This window comes from Neodiprion lecontei, chromosome 1 (genome assembly GCF_021901455.1).
Source record: "Neodiprion lecontei isolate iyNeoLeco1 chromosome 1, iyNeoLeco1.1, whole genome shotgun sequence".
In the NCBI taxonomy this organism is placed as follows: Eukaryota; Metazoa; Arthropoda; class Insecta; order Hymenoptera; family Diprionidae; genus Neodiprion; species Neodiprion lecontei.
Window position 1 is genome coordinate 16461843 of NC_060260.1, and position 19894 is coordinate 16481736.

At 39.3% G+C, this 19894-nt stretch overlaps 2 protein-coding genes across 2 annotated transcripts; one reads left to right on the forward strand and one right to left on the reverse strand.

Moving 5' to 3' along the window:
- The first annotated feature begins 8816 nt into the window (after window positions 1-8816).
- On the forward strand, window positions 8817-11957 carry LOC124296580. The gene has a single exon (XM_046746611.1). The coding sequence runs from the start codon at window positions 8817-8819 to the stop codon at window positions 11955-11957; it is 3141 nt and encodes a 1046-aa protein (XP_046602567.1).
- Window positions 11958-16562: 4605 nt separating this feature from the next.
- On the reverse strand, window positions 16563-18868 carry LOC124292773. The gene is made up of 2 exons (XM_046730652.1): window positions 18305-18868; window positions 16563-18179 (listed from the first exon to the last, which is right to left on the reverse strand). Exons 1-2 carry the CDS (start codon window positions 18786-18788, stop codon window positions 16852-16854), a joined length of 1812 nt encoding a protein of 603 aa, XP_046586608.1. The 5' UTR covers window positions 18789-18868; the 3' UTR covers window positions 16563-16851.
- Window positions 18869-19894: the final 1026 nt, after the last annotated feature.

Here is a 19894-nt window from a genome sequence, read left to right on the forward strand (position 1 = left end):
AAAGACGTTCGTACTTTGATGAAAACTCCTCGTGATATGACAGGAAAGATTATTCATGGCAATGGGGGTTCTTATTTCCATTTTGGAATCGCCCATGGATTAATTCGCTCACTGAATAAATACTATGATGTTTGCCCTACAACTATTTTGATTCAACTGAATTGTGATGGGATGTCTTTCAGTAAGTCGTCTAGCAGTCAATTTTGGCCTTTGCTGGCTGCAATTCAAGATGACTTTTATACTGAACCATTCTTAGTGGGACTTTTCCACGGTCGCTCTAAGCCAAATGATTTTAATGTATATATAAATCCTTTCGTTGACGACATGAAAGATATACAAAATGAAGGTTTGAAAATCAATGACAGGACTATAAATGTACGACTCAGTGCTATAATTTGTGATGCTCCAGCTAGAGCATATTTAACTTTAACCAAATCTCATAGTGGGTACTTTGGTTGTTCCAAATGTATCCAACAAGGAGAATGGGGAAACTATGTTTGTTTTCCAGAGATTAATAGTTCGCTTCGTACAGACGAATCATTCAAAAATTAACTGCAAGAAGAACATCACTTGGGTGAATCTTTACTGCTTGATTTAGATTTTGGGATGGTATCTCAAATTCCACTAGATTATCAGCATTTAGTATGCTTGGGTGTAGCAAAACGATATGTAATTCGTTTGGCTAATGGTTCCAAGGCGCATCGACTGACAAAGGATCAAAAAGAAGATGTTGATGAAGCGCTAAAAGCCATCAAAACTTGTATTCCATCTGAATTTGCACGGCAGCCGAGACTGTTAGATACCGTTGCGAAGTGGAAGGCCACAGAATGTCGTCAGTTTTTATTATACACAGGTCCAATCATATTAAAAAATATATTGAGATCACGATATTATAATCACTTTATGGCTCTAAGTGTTGCTATAAGAATTTTATGTGATCCTCAAAGATACCTAGTGTATAACGATCATGCTGATGAATTGTTAAGGTGGTTCGTTGATGAGCATAAAAATTTGTACGGTCAGAATTCAATATCGTACAATGTACATAATTTAGTACATCTTGCCAAGGATTGCAAAAAATTTGGGCCGTTAGATGATTTTAGTACTTTTAAGTTTGAAAATTTTATGTCAAACATCAAAAGTAAAGTTAAGGATGCACAAAAACCTTTAGAACAGGTAGTTAACCGTGTTCATGAAGAAGATGATTTGCCACTAAAGAAACATATTTTCCCATCATATCCAGTGATTAAAAAATCAGATAATGGTAAAATTAATTCTTTAGAGTTTAAGGGCTTCACTTTGAGTTAAAAAAAAATGAAAGTTGCTGTTTATTGTCTAATAATAATATTTTATTGATTAAGCGCATAAATGATACCAATGATCAAGTAACAATAAAAGGCGAATATTTTTTTCGATTTGAATCGCTATTTGTAAAACCCTGTGACTCTAAACAATTGAATATTTATTTGGTAAAAAAAAGTATCAATCCTAAATTAAAAACTGTTACAACAGACCTTGTAAAGTCAAAATGTTTATATTTTTTATTTATAAATAGTGATTATTTTGTTACTGTACCTCTATTACAATATAATAATTAATTTTGAAATTAGTTTATATATTTTATTTATGACAATATCCTAATATTTTCAATGTTAAAAATATATTTAATGTTTGCATTTAAAGAGAATTTGCGGTAAGTTGAATTTGGACACTAAATATAAAAGTAAAAATTAAGAAATGTCATATGAAATTCCACTTATGAATTATTAAATCAATACATGATACAACATAGAACATAAATAGAAAAGTATCGTTGATCGTTTTTTCTGATACCGTCGTGACATTAGTATTATGTCACTCGTATGTAAAAGAATGACCGGAAGCTGATGCTCAAGTATGACGTTCATCGTACATCAATTTTACGTAAAAGTATGAGTTGTTTCTTACGTGAGAATATGACGGTATTATGATATCCTTTTGACGTCAGAATGTGACTTGTAATTTATGTAATTGTATGATTTATTTCTTACGTAAATAATATATAAATTTATGACTTTGATGTGACGTCACACATATGATAGGGATAAGACATAATATTTACGTAATATTTAAGTCACAATCATGACGTCATATAAAAGTCAAATTTTAGGTCAGCACTATGTCATAATGATGTCATACATACTACTAGTCATCAATAAAGTCATTTTTATGTCATATCTATGTAAAAAGTCGACGATCTCTATGTGACCTATCTATGACGTCATATGGAGGTCATGTGTTCACTGGGTAGTTAGTACCGAATTTTTGACAAAAAGTTCGAATTTTGAGATTTATTTCTGAGTGATTGGTTTGACGAATCCCGGAAACGTTGATATCTGCAATCAGGATTTTGCGTATTTTCAGAAAAAAATTCAACCCCATTTTTCGTCCCGAAATCGAAAATTTTTTTTTCGCGCGCATAAACGGGTGTTTCTAAAAAAATTTCGACTTTGCTATCGGAGAGATCGTCGCAATTCCTTTGAAAATCATGCAAAAAATTTATCAAATCAGCACACGGCTAGATTTTGGAGGGCCACCTTATCGTGGTCACCCTGTATAACATCGGTAATATTCAGGTTATGTAAACATTATGAAAGGGTTTAATATTGCAGTCAGACAACCAGCATATTGTAACTTTTGCATATTATCTTATAACAATGTGAATATTACATTATCAATGTTCAGGTAATGTGTATGTTATAAAATGTTGCAATATTGCAGTTGTATAACCAGTACTTGCAACAGTCGCATAACATTCTTAGAACCATGTGAGTAAAATAATGGTTATACGTATTGTAACGCTAAATTCTGTTACCCTCAGATGAGGACTTACCGATGACAGTTCGGCGCGATTCTCCACTTATTCAGAACATTAAACTATAACAAAATCAATTACGTTGGGCGCCAGACGCATTAGGGTCGATTTTCAAACAATGATACGAATCAATAAAAATAACACGAAACCGTACGAAAAATAAACAGAGAACCCGTTGTCTGCCTGGCTAGGCTCAGGTACTTACACGAACTCGTAGAGTGGCGGTATTCAAGGCAGCTGACAATAATTACAGAATCAAAGAAAATAATGAAATAAAGAATGAACTCAAGTCAGGAAAAATGAACAGGTCAATTGATTATATATTGTCGGGAAGGTTACATGGTTGAGACAGGCGAATGAAATGGTATCGACAGGGGTGGTGAATAAAATAAGCAATCGTTGTTCACAAAAATTTCGGTAGAATAGAATTGAACGGTAGCTTTGAAACAAGATACCGTAATTAACCGAGAAAAATTAACGTAGGTCGGGAGAAGCGATATGATGCAAGAATTTACTTGAAACTACACGTCAATGGGCGACGTGATCTTACTCAAGTTGCAAATGACGCTACGAAAAGTATTATTCTGTCAATAAAAAAATACGAGAGTGAGAATTTTACTGCAATCGGTAGCAAACCAAGTAACGATAGCTCGGCAGATAATACGACGAATTCATCATAGATTATACCCGTGCGAAAGATTGTCATTCATTAAGAATTCACACAACTGGTAGCGTAAGCGATCGACTACATAATTTTCGGTAGAATTATTCATAAACGATAGAATCAATAATTTATAATAATCACGGATGTAAACATAACTTTCAAGAGAATATAAAAAACAAAATCATGAGAGAGTGAGAATTTCGGAAAGTTCACAAAATAAAGAAATACGCTTAATACACCGCAGTACAAAAGAATCAAGAATAATACGCAGAACTCAATATAACAAGATACAGAGAAAAGAATAATAGGCAAAAATAATATAGAATTGCCAATAGCAATAGAAAAAGGTGCGGTAATATTGAGAGGCTGATTCTATGCTCGGTTATACTCCAAGGAACTCGATATACGGTACAATAGGCACGAAAATAAATAACAATATTGTAAGCAATAACAGAAATAAAATATAAGGTACACTACTATTACAAAAAAGTATGGAATGAAACGTAAAGCCAATAGGGCTTAAAATACGAAAGAAAATACGAAAGCAGACGAATAGAAATTCACAAATAATCAGAAAAGTCATAAATACAAAAGAATTAATTATTCGGCAGTTACGAGGTCGCTCAGACACGAAAATAATTAATTACTGAAATCATGCAGTTACACGGCGGCTTACTGCAACTCTAATCCGTGGACCATGATTCACACAAAGTCGATGAATACCATAAGAAAGAATAGAAATTATGAGCAACTTCGTAACGATACAATACAAGGCAAAAGCCTTACCTTATTAGATGTTCTCAGGCACACAACACTAAAGATAATTAAAATAAAACTTGAAGAAAAACGGTAGAAGACTAGAAATACGGCAGGAAATTTACGGAAACAAGGATGAAGTTAACAGTAGTGCAACGGTAGAGGGTGTGAAGAAACGGTAGATAAGGTAACGATAGAACGAGAGGAAAAGGATCGGTAGCTTAAATCGACAGAATAATCGAGAGAATACAGATTGAGTGAGCTGTCGCTCAGCGGGTCAAGCGTAGAGTAGACGAAGGTCGGAGTTCGGCTCGCCGATCTCGCGGTTGTCGTGAGGTGATTCTTCTTCCCTTTGATTGGTTGGTTGACCCCCACCGCAAATACGCCATCCACCTGAGGCGAATATTAGTTACGGCGTGGTCATGCGGTTCCGAAGATTACCGCTAGATGTGGCGTCATGTGCTGCTCGCGATTTCGTCATTGACATCAACTCGTACGATTTAATAGCTGCTTCAGTTTACTGTCCAGGTTCACTATCATCGGGGACTTCTTTGACAGAGGCATACACAAAGTGCCTCTCGGTCAGAATTACCGAGTGGAGAGTGACGCCTCATTGTTCGCTTCCACCGGCTTTTGTACAGGCAGTAGCCGGCTGCCTATACCCGAGGTCATGCAGTCAGATGGTTGGCTAAACCGTGGAACACGACCTGCACGATTAGTCCTTGCCGACAGGAAGGCTGCATCGATCCTCGGAACGATGGCTTTATCAATCAGGACGTAGTGGTTTGGGGTCGGTCCGGCACCAGGCCGATAAGCCGGAAGATGGTAGGCTACGGTCTGCCCTTCTCGCCATCCTTACGGCATCCGATAGAGCGGGCGGCTGGTTCCTCCTTGAGGAGCGGTGCCCTTGGCCGTCGGGAGAATTTTTATCTTCCTGTTCACCGGCAGTCGAGGCGACACGGAAGGTTCGGGTGAATGCAAACCCGGTAGCAAAAGAAATGCACCAAGGTAGCCAGTAAAGTCTGATTAGACTGTCGGTAGGCGAAGTCGTCGAGAGCTGGAAACGGTAGATATCGGTCCTTCGGTGGTCGGGATTGTTGTCGTCCAAGTACCTCATTAACGTGCGCCGAAGCTCGAAATACAGAATTTACAAAGAAAGAATTAGTTAAAAGTAGTTATTGCCTATTTTGTATCGAGTTCGGTTGGAGTACCCTGCTGAGGATGCATAAACTAGAAATAATAACGGTTGTGTGCCCTTGTGACGGGCGACTCTGAAACGCCACGTTACAGTACATCACGTGAATATTCTATAACGGCAAAATGTTGCAGTTGCATAGCTAATATATCGTAACCGTTACACATTATACCTGTAACGATGTGAATGTAACATTAGTAAAATTCACGTTATGTGTATGTTTTGAAATGTTGTCATATCACAGTTGCATAATCAGTACTTGCAACCGTCATGTAACATTGCTACAACCATGTGAGTGTAACAATGGTTGTACGTACGTGATGTAAATCTGCTAAAATGGCAAAATTTTGCAGTTACATAGCCAACATTTCGTCATCGTTGCATATTATGCTGGTAACGATGTGAATATACCATCAATAATATTCAGTGTTTCGGCAAGGTATCGAATAGTTAAATGTGTGTCTCGCGACACTCAAAATCGTCCTCGCACTTGTACGCACACTCGCGTGCAATGTTTACTTGCCGTCTCTGCGTCAAATGTCGCCGCTTGCCCGTGTCGCGACTCAAAACCCATCAGTTGTATCTCATGTATTGTCTACTATCTCGAAATCATGTATGTGTATAATCTATGTGTTCTCTCGCTCTGTAAAATCTTCACTCTCTGTAACGTTCTCTTGCGATACGGTTTGTATCGCCTCATCATAACCAATAAAAATCTAGTTTATCGGCATTCATTATCTCTCTACATCTCAACATCACTTTCGTTTCATTCACACTCGTTCTCATCACTAATTCGCGGATCCCACGTCGATGATCCATATCTTTTTGCCATCTCTCTAAACATTTTTTGGTCCTTCGAGCCGGATCAGTCGCGAATCGAATCGGATCATTCGCAAATCGAGTCGAATCTTTCGAATCGTTGCGACTTACGGGAAAACGAATTAGCTAGTGAGTGAAACGGAACTATCGCGTATGCATCAAGTTGCGAAAGTTCACGTTATCAAAGTGAACAATCTCGTTATCGGTGAAAACCATTAACAAAAATCAGTCGCGTCCGTTAAATTCAAACGTGCGGTGTCCTCTGTAGTGACCGTGACTAAGATCTGAGCGTCAACAATACCGATCTCTCGAAGTGTGAATCGCGTCGCGCTACTATCAGTGTGTTTGTGTCTCGTTCGTGAAAACTCAGTTCGTCGCGTGAGTTTAAATCCTCTCGTACATCAACATGTCGATCGAAGAACATATCGAACGTCAAAACGACTACATTTGGCGCATCTCTCGTGCCGTCAAAAACCTGCGCAAGCTCGGCGAGGCAAAAATCACTTACGGGCAGGTGAAGTCGCAGCTTAATGCCTTAAATTCAAGTTGGAATAAGTTCCAAGATAATCACGAAAAGATCAGCGAGATCAAGTTCGCAGCAAAAGGTGATCAACTCGACGCGATCAAAAGGCTTTCGTACTTCACGAAAGATCATTACGGACTGTGTGAAGAGCACTTCTTGAGTGGCGAAGGAGTGATGCTTGATCTTCTCGAATCGCTAAAGCCTGCGCCTGCAGCAACCGCGCAAGCCGCTGCAGCTCCTCAAGACGCACCAGCAGGAGGATCATCAAAACGGCTACCGCGTATCGAACTGCCCACTTTCGCGGGCAGCTACTCAGAATGGAAGCCGTTTCACGACCTCTTCTCGTCGATGGTTCGCGAAAATTCGCAACTTTCGGAAGTGGAAAAGCTGCACTACCTCAAAACCAGTGTGACCGATGAACCGTTACAACTTATCAAAAACATTTCTCTCACCGCAGAAAACTTCCCTCGAGCCTGGGAAACTCTCGTCTCATGATACGAAAACAAGCGGCTTCTGACTGATTCTCATCTCGCGACACTTTTCGCGATTCCTCGTGTCACTAAAAAATCATCATCGGAACTAAAGAGCTTGCACAGCAACACTTGCGAAGCTCTTGGCGCGCTCGAACTTCTCGATAGTCCCGAGAAATTAGGGGATCACATCATCGTGCACATGACGATTCGCAAGCTCGACCCAGTATCTCTCGAAGAGTGGGAGAAAAGTGTTAGCGAGAAACTCGAGCCCCCCACGACTGCGGAGCTCAAGGCGTTTCTCATCGGTCGCATCCACACCCTCGAAGCCGTGGAGCAAGCTCATGCTCATAATCAAATCGCGACGTCGAAACCGCACTCATCGCAAGGAAGGTCAAATCTTCAGACGACAAGGTCACATACAGCGCAATCAAAGGAACAGTCGTGTGCTTGTTGCAAAGGCAACCACTACATCGCGTTCTGTTCGACCTTTCGCGACAAATCTCTGGATCAAAGAAGGGAAGTGGTTTCTGCGAAAAAGCTTTGCTTCAATTGTCTCCGTCCACATCAGCAGAAGGACTGTCGATCCAACAAAACGTGTCGCATGTGCAACGGTCGACATCATTCCTTGCTGCATCGAAACTTTTCCTCAATCTCGACAGCTGCCAACCGCGGCACATCTCAAGGACAGGCCGCAGTAGCGCAACCTGCAGTGCAGAACGCACCGATCTCGAACAGCGCCTCTCAGGTGAGCAACCACTCAGCTCAGCCTTCAATGATCAAGCGGTCTCCAGTTCTTCTCGCCACAGTGCAATTGATCGCCTCGAATCCGGAGACTGGAGAAAGAATCATCGCTCGCGCTCTACTCGATCAAGGATCCGAAAGTTCATTCGTCACGGAGTCGCTAGCGCAACAATTGCGATTACGTCGGCATCAAGCAACGATACCGATCATTGGCGTCGGAGCTCATCAATCGGCAGTGACTCGCGGCATAGCGACATTGCAACTCAAATCTCGTGCTCACACCTCGTTCTCGTGTCAGGTGGAGGCACTCGTGCTTCCACGACTCACATCGTATCTACCCTCATTTCGACTTCTCGTCGAAGACTGGACTCAACCTCGCGAATCCAAGCTTTGCACATCCCAGTCAAATCGACGTAATTCTCGGAGCTGACATCTACAGCAACATCATTAGTCAAGGAGTTCGAAGAGGAGCACCAGGAACACCAATCGCGCAAGAAACTCAGTTCGGTTGGGTCCTCTCCGGCTGCGTTTCAGCGGAAGCAGCAAGCCCCTCGTATGGCGCAATCCAAGGCTTCCAATGCTCCCTCGATCACGAACTGCTCGATCTCGTGCAGCAGTTTTGGAAGCAGGAAGAAGTGTCGAAACCTTTGGCACTAACTTCCGAAGAAGAGCGTTGTGAGCAACACTTTCGCGAAACGGTTTCTCGAACTGCGTCCGGTCGTCACGTAGTTCGGCTGCCACTCAAGGACAATTCGGTAGAGCTCGGCAACTCGCGGAATCCCGCGCATCAAATGCTCCTTCGTTTGGAGAAACGGTTCGGTAGCGACGCGAAACTCAAGGAGGCTTACTCGAGCTTCCTTCGTGAATATCGTCAACTCGGGCACATGCGTCGCGCTATCAATATACCTGAAGACAATTCCCGCGTGTTTTATCTTCCCCATCACGGTGTAGTTCGCGACAGCAGTTCAACAACAAAGTTGCGTGTCGTGTTCAACGGGTCTCAAAGAACCAACCTCGGACTCTCTCTCAATGACAATCTTCTCGTCGGTCCAAAAGTGCAAACCGACCTCGCGGACGTTCTCTTACGCTGGCGACAATATCCAGTCGCGTTCTCATCAGACATCGTGAAGATGTACCAACAAATTTTGGTCCACAATGATGACCAAGATTTCCAGCGAATCCTCTGGAGGGAAGAACCAGGGCTATCGATTGAAGAATATCAACTGACTACGGTAACGTATGGTCTTGCAGGCGCTCCGTATCTCGCGATCCGTGTTCTTCATCAACTCGTTCAGGACGAAGGTAAGCAGTATCCCTTTGCGTGCCACGTCATTCTCGAGAACACGTACGTCGACGACATCCTCTCAGGAGCAGAGGACGTTGATCAAGGTCGCGAGAAAATCAACGAACTCAATCAATTGCTCAAGGCGGGCGGCTTTGAACTTCAAAAGTGGACTTCAAGCCACCCAGAAACTCTCGTTGACGTTTCTCGAAACCATCAAGAGATCGCGATGCATCTGAATCTCGATCAAAGTCCATTCTTTCGGGCTCTCGGTCTTGCGTGGAGACCAGACATCGACGCGTTTGCGTTCTCTCCGCAAATTCATCAAACTCGGGACAATTTCACGAAACGAAAAGTTCTCTCACAAACCGCGCAGCTCTTTGATCCTCTCGGATGGCTCTCACCGATCACGATCAGAGCCAAAATCTTTATGCAGGAATTGTGGGCACTCGGTTTCGACTGGGACGAGCCGCTCTCAGCTTCATTGTCCTCGCGATGGATCGAGTTTCTACAAGATCTTCAAGGCATCTCAGCTATCACCATCCCACGAAGGATCGGGTCAAGTTCAGCATCTCTCGGGATAGAGATCCACGGTTTCGTGGACGCCTCTCAAAGTGCATTAGGCGCAGTGATCTACGCGCGAACGTATATCAACACTCACGAAGTGCGCGTTTCGCTAGTGTGCGCGAAAACTAAAGTAGCGCCGCTAAAGAAGGTGACAATTCCTCGTCTCGAACTCTGTGCTGCGAATCTTCTCGTCCGGTTGATGTGTCATGTGGAAAAGACTCTTAATTTCGAAAACACCCCGGTTTATCTGTGGACGGATTCCACAGTCGCGCTCGCGTGGATCAAAAGCCACTCATCGCGGTGGAAGGAATTCGTTCGTAATCGCGTAACGGAAATCCAAGAGTTCGCGCGCGCTCGTTGGTATCACATCTCGGGTTTTGAAAACCCCGCTGATCTTGCGTCTCGTGGTGCATCTCCGGAGCAACTCCAAAAATCAGAACTTTGGACCTTTGGACCATCCTGGCTCTCGAAGCCTCCTGTCAATTGGCCATCCTTATCTCCGCGACCGGAAGAAAACATTCATCTCGAGGAAAGAAAAGGGCTGTCGACGCACATAGCAACAGCTAAGCCGCTACAAATCTGGGATCTCGTCGATCGCTACTCAAAACTATCGACTCTCCTCAAAGTCACATCATTGTGTAAACGCGCAGCAAATCGGTTCCTCGTGAAGACGACATCGAATCGCGTAAACACGTCTATCACTGTCGGACCGATCTCTACTCTCGAATTGAGCGACGCCCAACTGTTTTGGACCAAGGTGACCCAGCAGGCGTACTTTGCAGAAGAAATTCGCCAAATCGAGACAAGCTCAAGTCTCACTCGAAGTCATCCACTATCGCGACTCACGCCGTTCATCGATTCGAACGGATTCCTCAGAGTCGGTGGTCGACTGAATCACTCATTGCTTTCGTATGACGAAAAGCACCCGTTCATCTTGCCTCGCGAATCATCGTTCTCCACATTGATCATCGATCATCATCATCGGTTGACGCTCCACGGAGGTTCGCAACTCACTCTCGCTACAATCCGACAGCGGTACTGGATCCTGGGAGGAAGAGTACCGATCCGCATGTTCATACATCGTTGCGTTCCTTGTGCGCGTCATCGCGCCACCCTCAGCAGCCAACAGATGGGCCAACACCCTCAGTCTCGAGTCACGCAATCAAGGCCGTTTCTTTACTCTGGCGTTGACTACGCTGGTCCATTCTCGATTCGAGCCTCCCGCGGAAGAGGAGCGAAATCATGCAAGGGATATATCGTTATCTTCATCTGCTTCACGACCTCGGCTGTGCATCTCGAGCTAGTTTCGGACTACACGACGGAGGCATTCATCGCGGCGTACAAACGCTTCACATCTCGACGAGGAATTTGTGCCTCAATCGCAAGCGATTGTGGAACGAATCTCGTCGGCGCAGACTCAGAACTTCGCCGTCTTCTCGCTGCATCGTCAAAGGAGTTCGCAGAAATCGCAAACACCCTCGCATCACACGGAACCCAGTGGCGGTTCAATCCTCCCTCCGCGCCTCATTTCGGTGGAAAATGGGAAGCCGGAGTGAAATCAGTCAAATTTCACCTCAAACGAGTCATCGGAGAAGCTACTCAAACGTTCGAGCAATTCGCGACGTTCCTCACGCAAGTAGAAGCCACGCTTAATTCTCGACCTCTTTGCGCTATCTCGGACGATCCACGGGATCCAAGTGCCTTGACTCCAGGACACTTTCTCGTCGGCTCAGCATTGAACACAATTCCTGAGCCGTCACTGATCGAGGTGCCAGTTCAACGGCTATCGCATTGGCAACACTCGCGTCAAATGCTGGAGCATTTTTGGAAACGGTGGAGTACGGAGTATCTTCAGTCCTTCCAAAACCTCTCGAAATGGCAGACTCATCACGGGAACATCAAAATCGGATCCATCGTTCTCGTAAAAAACGAAAATCTACCTCCATCTGTGTGGCCCCTCGCGAAAGTGATCGAAGTGCATCCGGGAACCGACGGTCTCGTTCGCGTTGTGACCGTTAAAACGAAATCCTCTGTATTAAAACGTCCAATCGTAAAATTGTGTGTGCTTCCAGTGTCCTTTTAAGACAATTATTGACTCTAAGAATAAATAACGCACGGCGGGCGGCATAATCTAATTTCGCGATCGTTACCGATAGCGAAGCGGGCGGTATGTTTCGGCAAGGTATCGAATAGTTAAATGTGTGTCTCGCGACACTCAAAATCGTCCTCGCACTTGTACGCACACTCGCGTGCAATGTTTACTTGCCGTCTCTGCGTCAAATGTCGCCGCTTGCCCGTGTCGCGACTCAAAACCCATCAGTTGTATCTCATGTATTGTCTACTATCTCGAAATCATGTATGTGTATAATCTATGTGTTCTCTCGCTCTGTAAAATCTTCACTCTCTGTAACGTTCTCTTGCGATACGGTTTGTATCGCCTCATCATAACCAATAAAAATCTAGTTTATCGGCATTCATTATCTCTCTACATCTCAACATCACTTTCGTTTCATTCACACTCGTTCTCATCACTAATTCGCGGATCCCACGTCGATGATCCATATCTTTTTGCCATCTCTTTAAACATTCAGGTTATGTGAATATTATAAAATGTTTCAATATTGCAATTGTATAACCAGTACTTGCTACAGTCACACAACATTGTTACAACTATGTGAGAACAGTTATAATACAGATTAGGAATGGTTATAATCTCAAGATTGGCAAAGTCTGAGACAAAAAAATCAGAAACATATTGAGGAGTAAGGTTTCTTGCAAAACAATTTACCACAGTTAATACAAAATCGATGAAAACAAAATAATGGCGGCTGTTTGAAACAAATTGTCACAAATCGATCTAGATGTTTTCACTGATTTTCACTAAGTATTTTAATTTTTGGTCAAATTGTGGTAAATTTTGTTTTGCGGGATATATTAATTTTATAATAATTTTTTCGAAATATTGCAAAATGTAGAAAAATTTGGAAGAAAAATTATGAATTATCAACTACAAAATATGAATTTTGAATACATTTTTGCGGTCAGGTTTACCATTAGTTTTGCCAACTTTAATGTATATATATATGTACAAATTATACATTATTATGATTGAATATAAATAGAGGCAATTGAATTGAATAATTCGATGATATAGAAAGTGATTAATTTAAATTGATCATTTTTCTTGAATTGAAGAATTATTAATTTTCAAAAATTAAAAATATGATATTGAACAACTAATCATTCATCTATCTGTATGTTCTCTTTAAACTTTTCAATAAGTTATAATTCATTGTATAAATGTTCCAAATTACAATCTATGAAGTACATTGAATGGCATTTTTCGATTGAATACTATTTTTATTATAATTAATATGTGAGCGAATAATGAAGAAATATATAGAATTTTTGTAATAACTTTATTCATTTTTGAAGAATTTAATTCATATGAAAATTTTTTTCTTTCAATTCTCCTTTTTTTAAAAGTTAATTGGAAATTATGATATATATACAAATTATACATTATTATAATCTATTATAAATGTAGGCGAATAAATTAAATAATTCAATGATATAGAGAAAAATAATCCATATGAATCATATTTCTTAAATTATAAAATAATGAGTTTTCGAAAATTAAAAATATGAAACTGTTACGCGCCGACGTACTTCCTTGGCGTACCTCTTTCAAAATTCCATTCCATTTCATTTCTTCAATTTCTTTAGTGCACAGATATCATTTCATCAAAATCTCATATTCTAATAACGGCGAGTTCCACCCCTCCTGGCAAAAGTCACGTAGAGACCAACAATGATCCCTAGTATAAGGTTCAACTTTCTTCTATTTAACTGGTACCAAGAACTGAGATAGGAGACTGCTGAATTAGCATCAGTAGCGCTCAGCCTGGAAATATCCCTCTTTTTAAGTTAAAACTATAATCAATAACTAGGATAAACCACTACCTTTAGAATCACCAAATTAAAATAGATTACTTATTGGAATGTATGAATGAATGTGTGAACATTGCATGTAAATATCTTTTGTTCATATCTTCAATGTGTCACCGACGAGATTGAGAATCGTCGGAACATCGTCGAAGAGCGAGAAGTAACGCTGACCATGTGGATTTGGGCACCAGGAGGTCGCCCTCGCACCTCATTGGCTAATTACCGTTGTAACTAATTACAACTGCAGCTCTTTGGACCCTCGGGCCCAAGAAGCCGCGTCTTTCGTCTGTCAAGTCGCGAAGTGCGTGGACGTAAACCCGGATTAGCCCTCTCGAGCAAGAGTAGCGTTTGGAAAATCTTAGTTGTGACCGACCTAAAGTCTCGCGCTAATTCGTCAAATTCGAGCATTCTGTTATTCTGTTAGCTGCAAGAGACTGACTTTCTTCTACGTTTCCATCTTTTCTGTTCTTTACTGAATCTCATCATTTCGCGAATAGACATTTTTATGCAGTTCCATTTTCCATGATTAAACGGAGTTCGGCCCTGATTCAATCGAATCAGGTAATCTTAAGTAATAATAATAATAATTACACTATCATTTTCAATAAATAAATCGTTGCAATCAATTTCATCATACATTAAAATCAGAAAATTGACACTTTCAACTATAACATTCGATAACAAGATATCATTCCAAATCTAAAAAGACTAAGTGACCGACGTTAAACATCGTTCGATTGATCAACTCTTCCAAATTTGAGGTGAGGCGCCTGGTCCAGCATTCTACCGACGCAGACCGACACGATCCGACGGCTCTCAATCTCGTCGACCGATTCACCTAAAGCTAAGTCAATCCGAGTGTTAATCTTCGAAATTAAACGAATTCTTGTTTCACCTTTATAATCCAAATTTACTTCAGTAATATTCATTCAAAAGCAAGTCTAGAATTGGTGGCTAGCTTCACTACCCCCAATTAAATCATACTTATTGTATTCCAAGAATTAATCAACAAGACTTAACAATAGGATATATAATTGATTCAAGATAATCTAAAAAGAGAGATATAATACAATAATCACGACCAGCTAGTTATAACCATCGTTCAGAGTAGATGTTCCTGGTACCAAACAATAATATCCTTTAGAATAGAATAACAGACGATTTGTATAAACTCGAACACTTTATAAATTGTTACTTTCGGCTCTTACATCATTATCACCATTGATTGTTACCAGACATTTCAATCACCAAATCGAAACAGAATATACTTCATCTTTTACCAGTTAAATCATATTAAACATTTATTTTGAACGACCTTTTTCCCATTTTTATTATTATAAAATTGCCTCAACAATTTAAACAAACCTCACAGACCTGTACAGGACTATAGCAACACGATCCTACAAATTACCGGCTTATCGAAAGGTAGGTCATTTCTTAGTTTTAATAATTATTCATTGTCGTTATGTGGGAGCTTGATTATTCAATTAATCATCAACTACCACCGCTCAGTACACCCTCACCCCACGTGACAAAACTAAACAACTGATCATTTATCTGTGTGTATGTTTTCTTTACACTTTACAATCAGTTCTAATCTATAGTATAAATGTTCTAAATTACAATGCATAAAGAACATTAAATGTCATTTTTTGATCGAATAATGTTTATTATAATTATTATGTGAGCGAATAATTAAAAAATGTATAGAATTTTTCGGATAATCATATTCATTTTTAAAAAATTGATTTTGTGTAAAAATTTTATTTTTCCTAATTCTTCTTTTTTTGGAAGTTAATTGAAAATTATGATATATAGAAATATGATATAAATCGGAAATTCATTTATCATTTCCTTTATTCAATCAATCATATATACATACAAATTATACAATAATATGATTGATTATAAATGTAGGCAAATGAATTGAATAATTCAATTCAAAAAAATACTTCAAATGAATCATATTTCTTAAATTAAAAAATTATCAGTTTTTCTAAATCAAAAATATGAAATTGAGTAACTAATCATTTATCGATCCGTATGTTCTCTTTAGACTTTTTGATGAGTTCTAATCCATTGATGAATGTTCCAAATTACAATCCATAAGGGACAACGAATGGCATTTTTTTAATGAATGATACTCTTATTTTGATTAATATGTGAGCAAACAATTAAAAAATATGTAAAATTTTTCTGATAATGATATTTATTTTAGAAAAATTTTATTATTAGAAATTTTTTTTTTTTTTTTAAAGTCAACTTTCTCTTAGAGTTAAATTAAAAATTATAATACACATAGATAAAATATACATGATGAATTTATTCATCATTTTTTTATTATTTAACTAATTATATACATATATAAAGATACAAATCATACATTAACGTTTTTTTTATATTTTTTTTTTTCAATTTATTGCATTAAATAGTTACAAAACTGTTTTTAGCAAGGGAGAAATACAATACAAGTTCATACAAAATAGTTAATCAGTTGTTGTGTAGAATAAGACAGCAAAATGTAAAATAAGATAAAATAGAGTAAAAAATAACATAACAAACTGTCAATTCTCTCCTTTCGAGGAGTTGATCAGTGCGGCAAAAACAGCCTGAATATATAATTAACTAATTGAGCCTATGGGTCAAATAACGGCTTAAGTCGACTTAAGTTTTGGCATAAAAAAGGCAAGTAAAGATTCAACAGTCGATATTTCAATTTTGACAAGGCATTTTACAAGGAACTTTTATTTTTTTACATAGGTGGGGTACCCAAAAATGATATACAAACGTAATAACAATTATTAAATATTGTCCAATACAGTGCTATCACGGAAATTCGGAGTAAGACTTAAGTCGTTTTTTTGTAGAACGACTTTTAATCTGTACAAACACGTTTTTGGATTAAAATAATATGATGACGATAATAGTCAAACCAGTTTCTACTGTAATGGGTGTTTCATGGTCGCGGTGAACACATATAAAAAAAGCTAAACTAGGAATTGACATTTAAAAAACGGCATGTATCAGGTTCAATCAGAGTCCATTTCGTCTGTTTCAGCCGAATCATTGTCGTTGCAGGTACCCCGCAGCACATTTTTATACCATTCCCTATTAACCGGTTTTACAAAAGGCATTAAAGATAGCACGTCATTTTTTTTAGCTGTCTTAATTCCAACAGGAGCCGGGTTTGCTAATGCTAGTTCGGTATCTTTACTTACAAAAGCGTTTAATTTGAACAGGTTGAAATTTTGCGGAGCGCCATTATAGTCCGCGTAAACGGACATGGTGCCTGTTGGCTTGTATGATAACTTCACATACTTTTGGATCGTGAATTTCTTTCCCTTAGCTTTTGGAACCTTTAGAAAAAATGAATCCAAAGTTTTATCCCATTCTTTTAATAAGTGGGCACTCATCTCTGCTTCGAAAGCTTTTGGTTTGTGCCTTACGGTCCTCATTATTTCGAGATACTCGATAGGATTTTCGACGGTCTCTACTTTTTTTAAAACAGTTCCGTAAACACCGAAATTTCTATCGCATTGGCAGTATGAATGACCTCGCACCGGAAAGATGTGATTTATTTCAACTCCCATTTTGACCGACAACCAAGCACAATATCGTACGAGAGTCTTGTTTTTATTTTGCCCCCCACAGGAGTCAGACAAAAGAACTACTTTTTTTAATTCTGGATTTTCAGTCAATTTTTTTACCAGAAAATCGTTCAAAAAACTACACACAGAGTTACCGTTCTTGCCACCATCACATTCTAAGAAGCAAAAAAATTTGCTGTCACCGTCATTAAAACAGTGTGTGTTGAAAACATACAGCCACAATAATCGCTTGTAAAATTGTGCGCTAACGTTCAGTTTTGGAAGCGGAAGATTTTGTGCGTAGTCGAACTCAACAGTTAGAGTATCATCGTTAATATTCTTTGTGCACTGTTGCCGCAAAACCTTGTATTCCGCAACTTTTACTTCATGTAGACGGAACGATTCCTTACACGGATCTGATGAATTTGCCGATAGTTTGATTTTACATTCGGTGCAAAAATCACAGACGTCTGTTTTACGTTGCCTAAACGAGTAATCACTATTTTCCCGAAAATATCTATGGTACGTTGGGTACTTTAGTGAGAGCTGCTTCCCTGTTTTATCAAAGTAATATTCTTGGAATGCGTGAAACATTTTTTTTACGTTTAAGTCTGGATTCTCGAAGTACTTTCTTTCAGTTTTGGAGCTTCCATAATGCGATTTTTTGTTCGGGAAAGTCGACCAATGCTCCTTCACTAAACTCCATACCACGTTCGAAATTTTGGCAGGGTTGGGTTGCTTACCCCTTTTTTCTGTAGCAACTGTCGTACCTGAAACAATCAGTATTTTCATATTTTAATCCAGACCTGACTTGTTTTGTTATAAGACGCCAATAAACGAGTCAAGCATTCGTAAATATTGATTTATTTAGAAAGAAAATAATATAAACATTTACCTGATTTACAAAATCGGAGCACCGTTTTCATTCTGGATTCAGTTATTTGGAGAAGAGACAGAAAAAATCCTTTACAGACAGTTTTATCCTGGCCATCTACTTTGAAAGAATATTTCCAAGACCAAGATCTGTTCTTCCGTTTTGTTACGGTTTTGACGTATTTGATTTCTTCACGTTGTATACAACTGATTAAAAAAGTGTCCTGACTCGGTTTCTCAGCCATTGCCCAGAAAGTCTTGAAAATTTCACGCTGACGTTTATAATCGAAAGAAGACGAACAGTTTTTCTTGCAGCAGTCGGTAGTGTGCCTGAATTTTTTTCGAGGTATTTTATTCCCACTTTGAGAAGCGTAACTTTTACCACTGTTACGCTTAAGCTTCTTTCTATTTTGTTCCCATCTATCTTGTCGAATTTTTCTCTTTTTCCCCGTAACTGTAGCAGTAGGGCTAGTCGATGCTGTTGTAGTTGTTGTAGATTCGTTCATTATTTCGCGCAGAAAATATTGCAGCTTTACACGAAATCTAACAGACAGGCAGATAAACACGTGCGTCTGTTTAGCGGAGGCGCGTGGATTACCTACTTCGCTTCGCTGCTACTGCCGGCTAACTCAATGGCGGTGCGCGCACCGCTTGTTATGGTTACTACAGCATTAAAAGTTGACGAAAACATCCAAGATTCACAGGGTTTATAGCGAAGATTATACAGAACACCGAGATCAGCTTCTTTGAAAAAGTGACTTAAGTCGACTTAAGTCGTTATTTGACCCATAGGCTCAATTAATGACTCAGATAGTTTTTTTTTTTTTTTTACAATTAACTAATAAATTTAGGATAGAAGTTTGTGACCAGGAGGTAGATTAAAGATGAAGGTTCGTCGAAATTCCGGTCAGGAAGAAGAAGAATTTAATACTTAGAAAGACGTGAATATAAAAAGTCGACGTTTCGGCCGGGCCCTGCCAACCATCCTCAGGCATAAATTCTATAATAAATAACAAAACTAGGATGCTTCAACACAAACAAATCTGAATTGAGCGTATGGAATATGTTTAAAAACAATATTTGTTGTTGTACAAAAATTAGGTGAAAATTAAACAGTTGCACGAAACTGTCAGAGTGACAGTTTTAGGTTAAATGTCAAAATTTTGAAGATAGGTTAATCAGAGGAAAAAAAAAATTGGTTGATGAGAATTGAAAATATGTCAGAAAATGCTTATTAATAATTTGGGAAATGGAATTGGGAAAAGATCAATTAATTTTGAAAAAAATTACTCACAAAAAATGACGACCAGTACATGCTTAGGTGTTGTTAGCGGTACAGCATTTCGGACGGAAGTGAAGGTTAGCGGGAATCGATCCGTAAATCTATGTTGATCAACGTGTGAACTTGATCTATGTTCGAAAGTCATGGAGTACAAAGGCAGTGACCAATAGGAGTAAGGGGCGCCAATGATTTGAAAACATGATAATGTAAACTAGAGAATGTTAGAGTATAGGTGGCTAAGATGTTCAATATCTGTACGTTTGTTAACAGAGTTCCTTTTGTTCTTAAAGATATGGATCATTTCTTTGATGATACGTTTATACCAATTCG